At 39.0% G+C, this 18,100-nt stretch overlaps 1 protein-coding gene across 1 annotated transcript in view; it reads left to right on the top strand.

Annotated features, from left to right (window-relative positions):
• Nucleotides 1-14,199, top strand: part of Epha4 (EPH receptor A4) — a 147,560-nt gene extending 133,361 nt beyond the window's left edge. The window contains exons 15-18 of the mRNA XM_090354898.1: nt 457-650; nt 6,107-6,262; nt 6,600-7,484; nt 11,703-14,199. Of these exons, the coding sequence (XP_090211024.1) occupies nt 457-650; nt 6,107-6,262; nt 6,600-6,714 (465 nt within the window). The 3' untranslated portion in view covers nt 6,715-7,484; nt 11,703-14,199. The remainder of the gene's footprint in view (nt 1-456; nt 651-6,106; nt 6,263-6,599; nt 7,485-11,702) is intronic.
• Nucleotides 14,200-18,100: the final 3,901 nt, after the last annotated feature.

Here is an 18,100-nt window from a genome sequence, read left to right as displayed (position 1 = left end):
CTGCTGTTGGTCCATTTGCTGTCTGAGCCAGAGGACATGGGGCTGAAATGATACCAAGGGAACTGGTTCCCCTGGGAGATCGTGGACACTGACTAGATGGCCTCTTGCTGGAGTGTGTGAGAATGGTGATGCTGAAAAGCAGAGGGAAAGGGGCTCTAGACAGGGCCACATGACCTGAGCACCATATTCAAAGCTCTGACACCTGCTAACCACTCTTTGGACTTTCAAACGCATTGTCAGCCATTTGTGAAACACCTGGGCTAGCTTTTGTCTCTTATTGCCAGCAGTAGTAAGGACAAGCTTTGGTTTCTGTGAAGGCATTGGAGCTTTGCCTATGCTCAACTTGCTGGCAACCTAAAGTACATATGGCCATGCCAGTTGGAGGGTGAGCCCCTCACAACAGCTAGCCTAGAAGGAAGCTAACTGTCTCCTGTGCCACCCTGTTGTCTTCCGTAGGTGATTAAAGCCATCGAAGAAGGGTACCGGCTACCCCCACCAATGGACTGCCCGGTTGCACTCCACCAGCTGATGCTAGACTGCTGGCAGAAGGAGAGAAGTGACAGGCCGAAGTTCGGGCAGATTGTCAACATGCTGGACAAACTCATCCGCAACCCTAACAGCTTGAAGAGGACAGGGACCGAGAGCTCCAGGTTGGCCATGCTTACTTAATGATGCATGGAGGAAAATATCAGAGGTGACAGGCCAGGGAGACTCATTTTAATTCCTGCCTTTTCAACCTGGGTGGCTTCTTTCTCATTATTGGAGTATTTAAAGGGATTAATCATTTACAGTATTTAAAGGATTCAATGGGCCTGTTACCCATGAAAGCCTCAAATGGTGGTTAAAAAAAAAAAATTCTAACAAAACCAAAGAAATAACCGAAGTGCCAATTTTGCGAAATGGATTCTCAGATTTTAGGAGAGGGAGGAAATGTATTCTCAGAAGACATTCTGGTCAGCAGACGTTGTGTTTTAGAAGGAAAACAATATTCAATATAAAGAAACACAGGAGGACAGCTCTGTAATACTACAATTGTGTTTTGATATACTACATGTTAATTCAGGGATGTGTTAGATTGTGCTTTCCTATTTTCTACTTTATCAGCTTTTTTGGAGTAGGACACAGGACTGGCCTAGAAGCTGATCAAGTTGCAAAGCCTGAAAATGCAAGTTTGAAAAGGGTTTTCAAAAAACAAAATAAAAAAACAGGCAGAGAAGCACACATCTGTAATCCCAGCCATTCTGAAGGAAGAAGTAGATAGATTATGAGTTTGAGGGGCAGCGTGAGCAAACCAAAGGGCAAGGAAAATAACTCAAATTGGTTCTATTCTTCATAGGCTTAATCCCCAACACCACACACAGAACTACAACAAAAGATCAGACCACACATGAGAAGTATAGTTCTTTCACCAGGGAATAAAAATGTACCAGTATGTGTAGAACAAACTAAGTGCTATAAGCCAATAGGAACTTTTCTATGCAGAGACCATCTGGAAGAAGGTAAACCATCCTCCTCAGTTTAATTGTTAATAACAAATCAGGTGACTTGGTTCTGCAGGAAGTAAAATACCTAGTTACCCCCAAATCTGAGCTTTTCAGAGGCTTCTTTTCCACCATGACCCTGACTTAAAAATAGAATGACCCTCTCACTTGCATTCCCTTTCGATGTTTGCAAGCCCTCTGGTGTTTGTTTCTGATCTTTTCTCCTGAAAAAAAAAAACAAAAAACAAAAAACAAAAAAAACCCCCAAAAACAAAACAAAACAGCGTAAAGATCCTGGTAGAAAAGGAATAAATACATTTGTTAACACTGTACATAAAAAGGAGAATTTGGGGGTAGAGAGCCAAAAACCCTTGCGTTTTCCTCTGTGATTTCAAATCCCTAACATTGGTCATTAGACACAAAGCATAAACTTCAAACTCTTAAAATAACATTGAAAAGAGGCTAAATTCACAGATTACCTCAGCCAAGATCAAATGGTAATTGATGAAAGAAATCCCCCATTTCTGGGCTGTTCTTTGTTCTGTTGTCTGAGAGGGCACAATGAGTGGCTGTAAGTCTAGACAGCATCTGCAATCCCAAGATACATCTCTATCTTTTAATGCATCTAAAATTTAAATCTTCAGCTCCACAACCCATGTATTCTGTCCAACGTTCCTAAGGCCAGTTCTTGGATTTTGTACTTCCTTTTTATATTTGAGTGAATAACAAAAGCTATCCAGCCTCTAATATCATATAATATCTGTTTAACATGGAGTACATAATTAGTGGATAATCTCCTCTGTTCTGAACTTTCCCTACTGATGGTACTTAAATAACTGATGTTTATTACGGCTGCTGTTAATAGAATACAGTTCAGCACAAATTAGGCAATGCCATGGCATTCCACAAAGAGAATGAAGAATTTCAGAGGAAGCTTTAAACACTTGGAGTTAAATGACAATCCTGTGAAGACTTTTTTTTTTTGGTCGTGGGCCTTGAACTCTGGGCCTGGACACTGTTCCTGAGCTCTTTAGCTCAAGGCTAGTGCTCTACTACTCTACTAGTTGAGCCACAGCACCATTTCTGGTGGTTAACTGGGGATAAGAGTCTCACCGACTTTCATGTCCAGGCTGGCTTTGAGCCACAATCCTCAGATCACAGCTTCCTGAGTAGCTAGGGTTCCCCCTCCCCATATATTTTTTTTATTATACTTAATAGAAGGATTACATTATATTCACCAGATAGAAGGTGCATTACTTCACATACATTGATACCCTTTCTCATATCTTGGTCCCCATTTCCCTCCCCCTACCCCATCCCCTCATCTTGTTTTCCCCCCTTCCCTATCCAATTTCAAATAACCAAATATGCATATGTAAAATATATCAGATAACTAGGTGAAATACTGTAACAATATGAGATAACCAAGGGACAGCAAAAGAGATGAGAGATAACATAGTACCTTAAGCACAACAATCACTCATTATATGGCTTTTGTTTTTATATCCTGGAGGTCCTTTCATTTAGCATCATACTGTATGGCCTTATGTCTCTAGGTTTTGTTCTATTGTAAATCTCTGCTGGGAGAGCCCAAGGTTTCTACTGATTAGGACAAATGAGGGAAACCATTGAGCTTATGTTCCTTTGAGTCTGGCTTACATCACTTAATGTGATTTTTTTTTTCTAAGTCTTTCCATTTCCTAACAAATGGGGCAATGTCATTCTTTCTGACAGCAGCATAGAATTCCACTGTGTATAAATACTACATCTTGTTGATCCACTCATCAACTGAGGGACATCTGGGTTGGTTCCATATCTTTGCTATGGTAAAGAGTGCTGCAATGAACATCGTTGTGCTAGGGGCTTTAGTTTGTCCTTGTTTCTGGACGATTGGGTAAATGCAAAGTAATGGAATTGCTGAGGTCACAGGGGAGCTCTATGTTTAGTCTATTGAGGAACAGCCATACTGCTTTCCATAGTGGTTGAACGAGTTTGTACTCCCACCAACAGTGTAGTAGTGATCCCTCCTGGCCACATCCCCTCCAGCATCTATTGTTATTAGATTTTTTTGATCCTGGCCATTCTAACTGGAGTGAGGTAGAATCTTAGAATTGTTTTGATTTGCATTTCTTCTATGGCCAAAGATGTCAAGCATTTCTTCATGTGTCTATAGGCCATTCTTATTTTTTCTTCAGAGAATACTCTCTTTAAGTCTTTGGCCCATCTTTTATTTTTTTTTATTTTATTTTTATTGTAATTAGTAAAAGGGTTACAGGATATTTGCCAGATAGAAGGTGCATTAATTCACATACATTGATACCCTTTCACATGTCTTGGTACCCATTTCCCTCCCCCCCCACCCCCCACTCGTCTTGGTTTTCCCCCTTTCCCTATCAAATTTCAAATATCCAAATACAAATAAATTCAATATATCAGATAACAAAGTGAGATACTATAACAATATGAGATAACCAAGGGACAGCAAAGGAGATGAGAGACAACATAGTACATTAAGGACAACAATCGTTCATTATATGGCTTCTGTTTCAATATCCTGGAGGTCCTTTCAATTAGCTTCACATTATATGGCCTTATGTATCAAGATTTTGCTCTATTGCAGATCTCTGCTAGTAGAGCCCAAGGTTTCTACTGATTTGGCCCATCTTTTAATGGGATGCTTATTTCTTTGGAGATTAGTTTTGGAGTGATTTAATTTTTTGAGCTGTTGTTATATTTTAGATATGAGGCCTTTTTCTGTTGTATGGTTAGTGAAAATATTCTCTCACTCTGTAAGCTTTCTAGTTAATTTGCTAGTAGCTAGGGTTTTTATAGTTGTGAGCCACCAGCACCTGGCCTGTGGAGACATTTTTATCCTAAGGTCGTTTTGATCTTCTTAGGCACTGAGAGTTTATATCTGGCTCTGCTGATGCACTTGGCTTGACCTTCTACAAATCAATGCAGACTATAGGTCATCATTTATTAAAAATAATGGTAATGGTATTAAACCACCAGTAACAAAACATTTCAATTTAATATGGTAATATCAGTCATCATCTCAAAGTTGGAAAAATTGAAAACAAAACCTTGAATTTTTTAACCTGTCTTGAACCCAAACTCTGGATCTGGATGTTATCCCTGAGCTCCTTTTTGTGCAAGGCAAGAACTCTACCAGAAGTGGAGCTGTGCTTCTGCCTTGGTCTGTGTTTAATTGAAGATGAAAGTCTCACAGACTCTAAACTGAAATTCTTAGATCTCAGCTTCCTGAGCAGCTGAGCAGAATTACAGATATGAGCCACCAGTGCCTGGTTTAAATCTTCAACACTTTTTTTTGTGATCAGTATCTATAGTAGTTTACTCACCAAACTAGAGATGTTATTGAAATAATGAATGCAAAAGGAAGACACAAAGACAAGCTATTATTTGGTCATGGAACTAAAAGATAAACCAAGTCTTTGTTAAAAATATGAGTGTAAAGAAAGAGTAATACCAGTCAAAATAATTTAATTAAAAATAAAAATATTTAAAGGGAATATGATTAATTCTTCTATGTAGAAAGTAAATGAAGATATTCTATTGACTTCATTTTATTTCCATGAAAAGATATCTTTTCTATTTACAGCAGAAAGTTCAGTAGCAATGACATTTCAATTTAAACATTTGTACTCCAAGTGTCTCAGGAGAAAATCAGGTCAAAATGCCGAGACCAAGTACACGCTATAATTTTGAAAGGAAAGAGAAATTTAACTTAACAAATAGCAATATTGCTGTGCAGGTAATTATAGAATATAACACTGAAAATCTATGCTACAATTATGGAGTCGTTTGATAAAGATGACTGTAACTCTTTAAAAAACTGCTTTCACAAATAGGGAATTGGTTCTATAGTAATGATGTTATCGCTCTTGATAGTGACCATCTTAAATCAATCTGACTTGAGAAGCAAATACACTAATACATGAGTTAATAAAAACTTGGAATCCTGATGCAGGCGCCCCAGCAAAAGAACAGAAGCACATTCCACAATTCATACAGTGATCAAAGTGCTCATTCTTCCTGCCACCCTTGGCACATGCCGTGGTCAGGCATGGGTCAATTTAAGAGAGGATTAACTAACTCCCCGCTGGTCTGTTCCAGTGCACTGAGCCAGCCTGCAGACCTGGCTGGAAGCATGTTGGACTTGAACTCTCTGTTTTCTCCATTTGCATCAAGTCTTGCAGATTGCAGGCTCTCCATTTTCCTCCCTCATACTTCACTAAAGTTTCCATAGTGGCAAAATTTACTTGGGCAATCATTCTGGCAAGGATTGGAGTCTTTCAATGACTGAACAAATTTCAACCACAAGGACACCCCTTTTACTCCCCCCACCCCCCTCCCCGAGTTAGGAAGTTAAAAGATCTGCCATGAGCATTAATGCTCTGAGAGGTCCACATAAAAGAAGAACAGGCTTCGAGATCAAGAATAAATAAGTGATTGATACATGCTCTGCCCACTTTGTGAAATGAAATCACATGTTTTCATTCCTTTGCAAACCTTCTATTGGCCTTCTAGTTTCCCAAGCCTATATGAGGCAATCCGAATCTGGGATCTTCCAGTGTACCAATCAATCCTTTCTGTTTACTTTCTAGGCCTAACACTGCCTTGTTAGATCCTAGCTCCCCTGAATTCTCTGCTGTCGTATCAGTGGGCGACTGGCTCCAGGCTATTAAAATGGAGCGGTATAAGGATAACTTCACTGCTGCCGGTTATACCACGCTAGAGGCTGTGGTGCACATGAACCAGGAGTAAGTACCCAGCGATGTAACACGAAAGGGTAAATCTAGATTTAATAGTATTTTCCTTCTGTTTTTTTTTTTTTGTTTTGAGATGCATAACCATCTTACTCATTAAAAAAAAAAGAATACCTCTCATTTTGGTTGAATATAATTTTACCTAAGCTCTCTAGAGCACCTCTATTACATTAAGTTGCTTAATTATACATTGTCTTGTTGTGCTGTATTAATTGTGGCTGATTCAACTGTGTGTTTGCATGAAGCCTGATTTTTAAAAAGGCAAGAGAGAGAAAGAGAGATTCTCAGTCCCTGTGACTTTTCTTTTTATTTTTCCTCCCTCTGCCTACAGTGACTTGGCAAGAATTGGCATCACAGCTATCACGCACCAGAATAAGATTTTGAGCAGTGTTCAAGCAATGCGAACCCAAATGCAGCAGATACATGGCAGGATGGTTCCTGTCTGAGCCAGTATTGACTAAACTCAAAACTCTTGAAATTAGTTTACCTCATCCATGCACTTTAATTGAAGAACTGCACTTTTTTTACTTCGTCTTCGCCCTCTGAAATTAAAGGAAAAAACAAGAATCTGCAGCGTTGTTTGGTGTACAGATGGCTGACACTGTGGGGTTTACAGAAAGGACAACCTAGAACAAACTGGTTCTCAGTGTACTTGTGTCCATCACGTGTGTAAAATACATGTACCTATATAAATAGAACTCTGCCTCTGAGTGTCGATGCTGTTATTGCTACCAGACCCAAGCTTCTCCCAGACATCCCTGGTCTTCTCTCCATGTGGATTTACAAGCATTGTACTTTGTGGCATAACAATCGCAGTCATCCTCCTTCTCTGGTATGTGGATCATACCCAGGAACAGTTTGACAGGACTCACGTGTAGCTGTGAGGGCTTGCTTCACACGATGGAATGAATTCCGTGAGACAACTGGATCCATGTGACCTCTTCAGTGGCCAGGTCATTTGGTGGATCTGCATGACCTGAGGAGCTAGAAAGTAGATTAAAACTGCAAATAATAATAATAAAAAGAAGCAGAAAACAACCCTCACTTGGACTAAAGGGGTCTGTTTCTTTGGGCCTGAAGCTGTGCCATGTAAAAGTCTTCTTTGGGGACCCTACAAACTTACCAGAATTATCTTATGGAGAGTGGGCTATGACAATCTTGGATATGGAATTTTCACTCTTCTCTTCTTTAAAAGAAGTAACCCCACATCTAGAAGGTAAGTGGAAGAAGCTGGAAGTGATGCTTTCCTCCAATGGAATGGGGATAAACTTCCCCCCCACCTCTCTCTCTCTTCCTCTCTCTCTCTCTCTCTCTCTCTCTCTCTCTCTCTCTCTCTCTCTCTCTCTCTCTCTCTCTCTCCTAGTAAACTTGATCTCATTTAAATCATAGAACAGCAAATATCCTTTCACATCTATCAGGAGTTTTGTTTGGTTTTTAGGATTTCTGTTTTTGACCAAAGAAGATTAAAAATTGTTTGGCTTCCCTGCTATTATTCTAGGATGAAGTTCAGGAGGATAGGTTCTAAGACCTTCCCTCCTCAAGAAGGATTTGTCTTGTCCTTTGATGCATTTCCTTCATGTCATGTGTATTTATTCATCTGGGGCCAGGTATGGTCTCAGGACCTTTTCACTATTGGGTCATATACACCTTTTGTTGGTACTGGGAGGTCTTTTCCATTAGCCTCATTTTCTGTCCTCCAGTAACACAGGATCAACCCAGGTTTTACCAATCTGTCAGTGGCGAAAGTAGGAATTCATCTTGATTTCCTCATTATCAAGCAGTGACCTACTAAAACAATGCACTTTGCAGCAATAATTCCATTAGCAGCCTTCAATGCCTGTCTCTTAGTCCCAAGAATTCTTGAAACAGATATATATATACATATATTCATATATATTTGCTAGTGTAATATAAGTGCTTTTGTTCATTCCTACAATCAAGGGACCTAACTCTGGACTAGGGAATTTTTTTTTAATTCTTTTAAGTATTCCATTTTTATCACTTTTTAAAAGAAGAGCTTAGCTGATTTTAATGACTTTTTTTCTGTCGATTCTATTCTGAAAGCTTTTTTTTTCCTATAGAGCAAGAAATGTTAAATTTGACGCTGTCAAATCATGACAGTTTAGTAGAAACCTTCTTTTGCAATGTTAGTTGTAAAAGTTTTTTTGTTCAGAAGAAATGTAATTTTAAAAAATCTACTGAAACAATTTGTTTTATCACTGTTTTCAGTCTCTGACTTTTAGATATTCATGTTAAAAGTTGACAAATGTATGTTGACATTTCCATATTATTTATTGTTGTTATTTCCTTTTTAAAGCTGTGGAGTGCTTTTTCAAAAAAAAATCTCTCCAATTATGCATTACAGAATCATTTTACATTACCATGCATACATTGCATAACTCAGTTTTGCTTTAAGTCACCAACTTAAGATTTAAAGTATTTTTCTAAAGACTGAAAGTATTCAAAACAGAATTTCTATGAAAGGAGAGCATATTTTAATTAAAGATCCTCAAAAGGTATTATTGCATGCATAATGTGATTCTCAGGTATCTTTGTAAATGAAATAATGAGAAAAAACCCTTATGTCATTATAAGATCACCTTTTCAATCTTAATATACAGATGTAGATCTGTTAAGAGTCAAGGCTAATAGAAAGACAAAAAAAAAGGCTAAAATAATATCCATTGGCAGTAAAAGTGTTTACTACTTCCACTGATTCTCAGAAGTCTTAAGAAGAGAAATCTGAGAACAATACGAATATCCGTGTGTTTCCCTGAGCCGGAGCCAGACGGGCATCCGGGCAGCTATGGAACTGATTCTGAAGCCAATCAAAATGTTGACACTGAGAAATGTGCTCCATTCCTCTTTATAACCCAGATCCACCTGTACATTAGAGAGCTAATGATGCCTTCTTAAGAACTGCTTGCTGATGCATGGTGTCAAATGAGTATTGGAGATGCTCTCAGGAAATACACAACTCCACAAACGAAAGGACACTTTGCTTCATGAGCTGTTCAGGTGTTATCCATCAGTCGCTCACTGTGATCCCCAGTGCTTTGAAACAGATGCTCGTGTGTGGTGAAAAGCATTTCCAGGCTATGAAACTTTGGAGATATTTATAATATAATATAATATATATATAATATGTATATCATCTGTACATATTATCGTGATAGCCCTATTGATTTGCTCTTAACAGGATTAATATGCATTATTTAGGCTGAGAGGTTATGAAATCATCTTATAGATGACTGGCAATGCAGTGGAATACACACATAAACTTCCAGTACAATGAAAGGAACCCAATGAGAGAAAACACTCCTATGCCTTCCTATCTGAATCAAACGTGAAGAGCGTTGCTTATTTAGGCACAATGAATACTCTAGTAACTCATGACCCCACAGTGAATACATGTATGCGCTGATCTCTATTCAAGAAAGTTCCCCATGAAAAAGGAGTTGCCTGAATTCGCGAAGCTTATTTTTTTTTTTTAAATCAACTTCTAGTCTGGCATGGATGCTTCCACATTCCCACACTCACACTTTGGACATCCATTTTCATATAGACCTCAAGTGCCCAATTAATACTGTGGGTATATTTTCGTACTGAATATTTATATTTAGGTATTAAGAAAAGAAGCATTCACAGGCTGGAAAGAGACCAATATGAGACCAATATGTCTCCTCAAAGAATGAAATTCCCAGGAGCAAAAGAAACTATCAAAATGTGTGCCTATCCACATGAAGAAATTTTACCTGCGTTTTCAAGTCATAGTCACGTTCTACTTGTCTTTAATGGAAATGCATGCTTTCCTGGTGCACTGTACACATTTAGGTTTCAAAGACTACATATGATGATCTTACTGATGCAGGTTCTTATATAAATTTGGACAAATGAAATTAGCTTTGTGCCAGGTGCTGGTGGTTCATGTCTATAATCCTAGCTACTCAAGAGGGTAAGACCTGAGGATTACAGCTTTAAGCCAGTTTAGTCAGGAAAGTCTGTGAGATTCTTAGCTCTAATTTAAAACAAAACAAAACAAGTAGTAGAGGGTCATCCTTGATCAAAAAAGCTAAAAGACAATACCTAAACCCTGAGATCAAACCCTATTGCACACATGCACGCACACACACACACACACACACACACACACATCTTTAGCACATATTCCCATACATACACATAGCAGACATTGACTAAATCCTCTTTCCCTTCCTCTTCCTTCCCTAGTCAAGTGACTTGACAAAATCAGTACTTGTGTCCTAAGTCATGTCCACACTTTTAAATATTTAAAAATACAATTTTCTGTCCTGTGAATGTAGCCTAGTGGTAGAGTGCTCACCTAGCATACAGGAAGCCCTGAATATGATTCCTGGGAACCACATACACAGAGAAAGCTAGAAGTGGCACTGTGGCTCAAGTGGCAGAGCACTAACCTTGACCAGAAAATGTCCAAGGACAGTGCCCAGGCCCTGAGTTCAACCTCCAGGACTGGCAAAATAATAATAATATAATTTTCTACAAGTAATTTATACAGCTGCTTATTTTTGCCTCTAAATTGTCTAACGGGTATTCTACAGGTTTAAGTATGCAGCTAAACTAAATTTTATTTACTCTTTCCTAATAACAAAATAAAAATTCATACCCAAAACAAATAACTGATTTTTAACCCAATCATTTGAAAAAGATCCTGTTGGTCCTAATTCTTGCTCTACACTTGAGGTCACCAACGACTGCTGAAAAGGGAAGCCATTGGCATAGGAAATGTGATTTAAGAAGCATGCTCCATGGTCAAGTGCCAGAAATTGAAGAAGGGCTAGAGCAACGATCATCTGCCTAGCAAGTTCAAGGTCCTGAGTTCAAACCTAGTACCGTGCCCCACCCCCCCCCCACCCAAAAAAAAGGGAGGGAGAAAAGGAAGGAAATAAAATTGCTTCTAATTATTTGGCAAATGAGAGGACAATGGGGAAAAAGGAGTGTGATGATTTCTTTGCTTTCTAGGCTCCTTATCTGATTTGAGAATGATGGGTGTGCAGATTCTAGGTGGCAGATGACCTGAGTGTGTCTAACTTAACATTATTTCCAGGATGGTTAGTCACTCATACTTTGCAGGATCTAACTCCAGCTTTGAGGCCTCATCAGAGCGTGTGACCTTGGGTAAATTCCTTAAGCTTCCCTTTTCTTGTCACTATAACTGGGATACGCACAATATATCTATCTCACAGTCATTACCATTAAGCTGTTGAGAAAATGTCATTATCATTAGTTTCCATTGGAGAGATGGCAAGAATTCCTGACTTCCCCCTCCTACATACAGTACTATCTTCGGCCTCTATTACCTTGTGAGAACCTGTATTTCTCATGATATTGGCTGATTGCTCTTTGGAAATAATGGTTGAGGTTGAGTCTAACGCTTGTTCTTTTTCCTCTACAGGGAGTTGGATTTGCAATCTCAGCCTCCTAGCTCTTCTTCCTGTCGATTACAGAGCCCTCAGAAGAAAACAACATACCCTCCTCAGTTCCTTCCAAATATACTTCCTTCTACATCTAATATGCCAGTTCTGGGGCAAAAAGAAAAAACACTGTACCTTCAAAGAACAGGAAGAAGTCTCAAATCCCCCGTCCCCACCGAAAACAGCAGCATCAAGGCTCAGCATCTGTTCTCCGGCTGCACTGAGGAATGTACTGTCTCATGGCGCCAGCTTTGCAGAGTCCTTTGCTCCCAAACCCTTGTGATTTTTATTTATATATATTTCCAGATTTCATTCCTGTAAGTCACTGCTGCGCGGGTATGGCAGCAAGTGCCCAAAGGCTACAGGTTTTTACCATGGACACCAGGACAGGTGCCACCACAGAACAAAGCCAGTTCCCATGAGCTGCCTATGATATGCATTGCTGAAGTAACATTTTACCCAGGGTGTGCCATTGCAGTGATATAAATATATTTTTTTCCTAGACTAAATATGAGCTGACTATCTCTTTTGATGTGTGTACATAGGTGTGAGTGTGTGTGTGTGTGTGTGTGTGTGTGTGTGTGTGTGTGTGTGTGTAACCTCATGCTTAGAACTGCCTGTGAATGTTGTGGAATGCTATACCTGGAGAGTTCTGGTTTTCCAAGATAAAGAAACCATACGATATACTGGGCCCGGAGATCCTGCCTATCACCGGAGACAAAAGCTGGAAATGCTAAACGTCCTGTATCTATAAATATATTTTGTAGCTGCCACGCTAACCTTAAGGAATTCTATAGATCTGACCAGAGTGCTTTTCTCCTGGATGGTGGAATCATGTTAAAATATAAATCCATTCACGTGACAGCTCATCATCAAAGTCACAGATTCTGATTGGACTCAACCTGACTCACCAGTTCCTTGCTGAAGAAAGAGAGAGAGAAAGAGAGAAGGGGATGGAATCTGTCTGCTAACCCCAAATGGAGTACAAGTAGCCTTTGTTTCCCTGCATAAATGGACTTGTTGAATGCGAACCAATATATGCAATTCATATACTTTTGGAGATGAACATAAATACGTGTGTCAGCTTTGAGATGATGTGTCCGGATTAATACTTTGTCTCCCAATGTCACAGAAAAATACATGCCAGTGACTCTTGAGGTTAAATGTAGTTGGGATAAAATGACCTCAAGCAATTTCAGGTTCCCCAATTACATGGAAAGTTCTACAGTAGTTAAATGCAGCTAAATCCTCTTGCCCTCAAAAGGACACCAGTCTTGGAGAATTTGAGTTCTGGTGTGTGAAAATTTCAGTATTGCTATAATGTGTATACCAAACTCCAGCCAATATACTGCCATTTTACACAACTTGAGTGGCTGCCTTGCTTATTCTAAGCTGTGGTTGCAGAAACTGTGGCCATTTACATAAGCTATAACATCAAATTGGGGGTGGGGGGGAAGATTCTGAACCCTATGTGGTTAAATAAGTAGAGAAAAATCATCAATAAATATTTATTGCATTCTGACAGGGTGTGTGGCATTGTATTCTTATAACTATGCCAGAGTGACAAAGTTAATTCACCCCTTTTGGGGGATCTTAATATATTTTTAAAGGGATGTGCCTATGCATTGATGCCTGAAAAATAGGTATACAGAGATGAGGTTGAATCTCTGAGTAGATTATCTTAACCAGAGATAAGAGTAGGAGGGAACTTTGGGTCTGAGCAATCAGTAGCCTGGTGAGCTCAAATGCCAAATCCTGCTCAGATCTTCTATTAAGCAGCATGAAGCTGTCCCCTGCGCCAAAATCAAGTCGCTTCACCATGTATCTGCGGGCTCCAAGTGATTTTTTTTCCCTTTTTTTTTTAGCAATCTAATAAGTGAAATGTTCTGATGTGCTTAAGAAAGAAGTTACTTTAAAAAGAAAGACGACGCTCACGATACTGCTGGTGTGTGTGTTCTGAGACCTCTTGTATTCATCTGTGAAGGATATGTGTATTAATCCATACACTCGTATAGCCTCAATATTTGTGAAAAGACATTTAAATTCCGACCAATAAAGGAAAGTTCTAGAAGCAATATTTTCACTTGACATTGTCCAAACAACATCGAGCATTGATACACGCTGAAGAGTGCATTTATTTTTTTGTATCACTCCAAGTATGTTGGAATATGCAAGGACTGTGGTTAAAATTAGAATGTATAAGGCATATTATACTTTAGTTCATACTGGGAAAGAAATTCACAGGACATTGCTTGGTTTATATGCGTTCCAAAATCTGAGCGATCTTTTTGAGTTAGACATAGCTTTTTTTCTATTTTGTTTTAATTTGTCAAGGTATTTTTCTTCCCTTCATGAACTTTAGGTACACATAACTTATGTCATTTATTTATGGTCTTTTATACCTAGTTTGTAAAATTGTAAAATAGCAAACTAAAATGCACAGAGTTTGCATTTGAAAATAATAAAGTAGTTGCCGGATACAAACCTGGAATCTAATTGTGTCTTCTTCAATAATTTGTTTGCCGTATGCATGGTATTTTGAAATTAATTATTAGTGGTTGTCATATTATTAAAAACAAAAGTCCATTTAAGGACTTTGAGAATATTTTGAAAACAAAAAGCTTTTACCTCTTTTTTAATTTATTAGCTCCAAAAGGTCCAAGGTGGTTCCTAATATTGAGCAAATATTTAATTTAGTGCACATATCTATTTTGATGGGGAAATTACGTAAATGACCTCAAAGTCTAAATTTGTATAGGGCAATAAAATATTTAAAATTTCACTCTTGAAAGGTATAGACAATCTCCAAGATGCTACTTCACTATACAAATGGTCCTGTCCATTGAAACCTGGGCTCGGCTCAAATCTGCAAAGTATGTTAACCATAGCAAGTGTGTTAATAATGTAATTAAAGGCAGCTTGTCTCAGAGACCAGAAAGTGTTGCCAGCAATATTTCAAAACACAAGTAGTAAAATGAGAACGAATTCCAGGATCAGGATCATATTTATTTTGTGAACTTATTTATTACTTAGGCAGCATATTTGAATTTGGAATTTTCTTCTTTGGCAAGACAGAAAGTCAGATCCTATGTATTTTTTTCCTGCTGGAATGATATCAATGATCACATGTGATCTTAATGATTTTGAAATTGATTTCACTGTAGTCTGGTGTGAGATTTTGTGAGATGTTAGGTCATGCTCTCAGGGTTTAGCAGACAACACTTCTGTCTAGCTCACATCATCATCTGATGTTGCCAAGTATCTTCATGGTAACTCTTGTCCAAGCAGTGATCATTGAGTCTTAAGTTCCTTCTCTGTCATGATGTGGCCATGTTCAACATATGACCAAAGGTCATCATCTAAGCAGAATGAGATGCAGACAATTGTGTTGAAAGCCTTACATGGCCAAGGTGGGAGGGAGATCTTATGTGCTTCTGCCCACGCCTATCCTATTATCTAGAACCTAAACCCAAGTGCCAAACGTCTGAAAGATGTCCTCTCTAAATGCACTAGAAGAGGAACTGAGACCGTTGAAGACCCAGCCAGTCTTTTCCACAAGTACAAAGAAGCTGATCGGGGGAAATTGGTCAGGGAAAGCGTTCTGCAGAAGTGAGAATGCAACCTTTGATATGCTCAGCTCACTTGCCAAAGATCCAGGGAAACAACCATGTGCAGCAATGTTACAGTATTTGTCTTCTGTCCAAGTGCTTCAGCAATGACATTTTTGTCTTCTGCATAGCACATGTCAATAATTTCTATAGTCACAACCTTTCATGTATACACAAAAGAGACTGTATTTGAGGATTTAAGTTGTCTTAGCCAATATCAATCTTGGAAGAAGGGGATCTTCTTGTAGGCAACTCAGAAAACAGTTTTTCCCTAAAAAATAAAGTCACGCATAAAATAAACAAAGCCATGCCACCTTAGCCCCTTGACCTCTGTCAGATGAAAAAGCACTTCAAGCCTTGCTCTGAGACTTTGTAAGGTTGAGCTGGAACCCAAGTATATGCACTTTCATTTCTCTTAACATGTTTGAGCACTACTCAAATATGTAGTTATATTAAGCTCTATTCATTTAAATTCTCACACAACAGCCTACAAGAACGACACAGAAGAATCCTTTACTTCCATTTTGTACATGAGACCACTAGGGAATAGAAATGTCAAGGTCTTATACAAGGTCATCCTGCTAAGAAGAATTGAATGTGGGATTTAAGCACAAGGACTGATTCCAATCATTTGCTCCTCAGCTCTTCACCATCTACCATGTAGCTCCATTTCATCTGCTTAACTAATTTGTCGGATGGGTTTGTCTCAGGTTGATGATCATGAAAAACACAGCAAACATGGCTTACCTATTCTGTTACCAACTAGCTTATGTGAGGTTGATTTGTCATGTTGACTATTTTTGTTGAACACAAGTGGAACAAATCACAACTTGAGTGCAATATTCACCTAACCCACGGTTTTGTAAGAACTAATGTCTACCTTCTTTTTCACTAAAAGCAAACTATAATCTATTACAGCTAAGATGCTGCTATAGTCAGGGGAGAGGTAGTGATTTTCTTTAATTATCATTTTCAAGTTCTCAGCATGAAAGCCAGGGACAATACTTCTCAAATACCATCCTTCATCTTGATGATGGCCTGTGACAAAGGCAAGCCAGTTATTAATGAGACAGAACCAAAAGATAGGCCCCAAGACAAGAGAAACATGGACAGAGGTAGATGCTGGGCATGCTGGAATAAAATATTTTGTGTGAACTCTGCCTCAGCTACTTTTACGTTGTATGACTTTAGACAAACCACTATGTTACTTGTATTTATTTAGGTATTTAGGTAGTTATTTATTTTTGTGCCAGACCTGGGCTTGAACTCAGGGCATGAGTACTGTCCTTGAAAGTGTGTGTGCGCGCTCTCTCTCTCTCTCTCTCTCTCTCTGTCTCTCTCTCTCTGTCTCTCTCTCTCTCTCTCTCTGTCTCTCTCTCTCTCTGTCTCTCTCTGTCTCTCTGTCTCTCTCTCTCTCTCTCTCTCTCTCTCTCTCTCTCTCTCTCTCTCTCTCTCTCTCTCTCTCTCTCTCTCTCTTTCTCTGTTGTGAGGCTTGAACTCTGGGCCTGGGCTCTGTCCCTGAGCTCTTTAGCTAAAGGCTGGCACTCTACCACTTGACACTTGAGCCACAACACCACTTAAATTTTTTTTTTCCCCCTCAAGACTAGTGTTCTACTATTTGAGTCATAGTTCCACTCTGGCTTTTTGGTGGTTAATTTAAGAAAAGTCTCATGGACTTTCTTGCTCAAATTGATTTCAAACTGTAATCTATAGATCTCAGTTTCCTGAGTAGCTTGGCTTACAGACATGTGCTCATCTTTACAGGCAGTTACTCATCTTTAATGAGTGTAAGTGTTCCTGGATTGTCAGGATCTCCAGAGTAATCAATGTACTCAATTTTATGGAAAACTGGTATGGTTAAGAGAGTTGGCAAATAGATGTCTTTCTGATCCAGGCAGATTATATGAATGTAGCTGTCTAAATAGTCAAGTAAAGAAGTGGTAAGCCTTTAAGCAAAATATTAGGTTGGTGAGATAGAGATGAATATTCTTCATTGGATGGTAGGTTGAGATGGAGAAAGTTCTATTACCAAATAAGATTGGTTAATAATATATTTTATACTTCCTTGGAAGATTTTATCATGTCTTGAAAAAGACCTATAGTAAAGAAAGTAACTTTGCATTTTGCAAGTCTGTGTGAAAATGAAAACTTCTTAATGTCTTTGCAGAACTAAACTGTTCTGGAAAAGATTTTGGAAATCTATTGGAGTTGACAAGACAGAGAAGCAAACAGGCAACGTATGCTAGAGACAACACAAAGGTCATGTCTGCTGAAGCCCCTCCTACTCTTCATGTCACCATGCACCAAGGCATACTTTCCGGGTTGTACAGCTAGATAGAGACTGGTGGCTCCCATGCTAGAAACAACACAAAGGTCAAGTCTGCTGAATCCCCATCTGCTCTTCAAGTCACCATGCATATTTTCCTGGCTTTATAGCTGGATAGACTAGTGCCTTTTCCTAGATGGGGCTAAAGTGTGGAAGCTGCAGGACCAGTGGTGGACAGTTTGTGCTACTGAAAAGTGGGAGTGTGAAGCCCTGATTTCAGAGCCCACATAAGAGACTGCAAATAGTGAATTGCACAGTGTAGGCCAAAGTCGTGACCCAGGCTGAGTTCTTCCAGTCATGGCAAAGAACTAAATGGATTTTGACAATGAAAAAGTGCACCACACACTTAAATCAACAACCTGATTAAGACTTGTAGCTGAGTCTTGGGCTTTGGCCTGTTATTTTACCCTTTCCCTTTGAAGGAAGTGCCGTGAGCCATTGACTG

Source organism: Megascapheus bottae, chromosome 21 (assembly GCF_031878675.1).
Source record: "Megascapheus bottae isolate mThoBot1 chromosome 21, mThoBot2.hap1, whole genome shotgun sequence".
Lineage (NCBI taxonomy): Eukaryota > Metazoa > Chordata > Mammalia > Rodentia > Geomyidae > Megascapheus > Megascapheus bottae.
The sequence above is the reverse complement of the archived record's forward strand: the minus strand, read 5'-3'. Positions and strand labels throughout refer to the sequence as shown.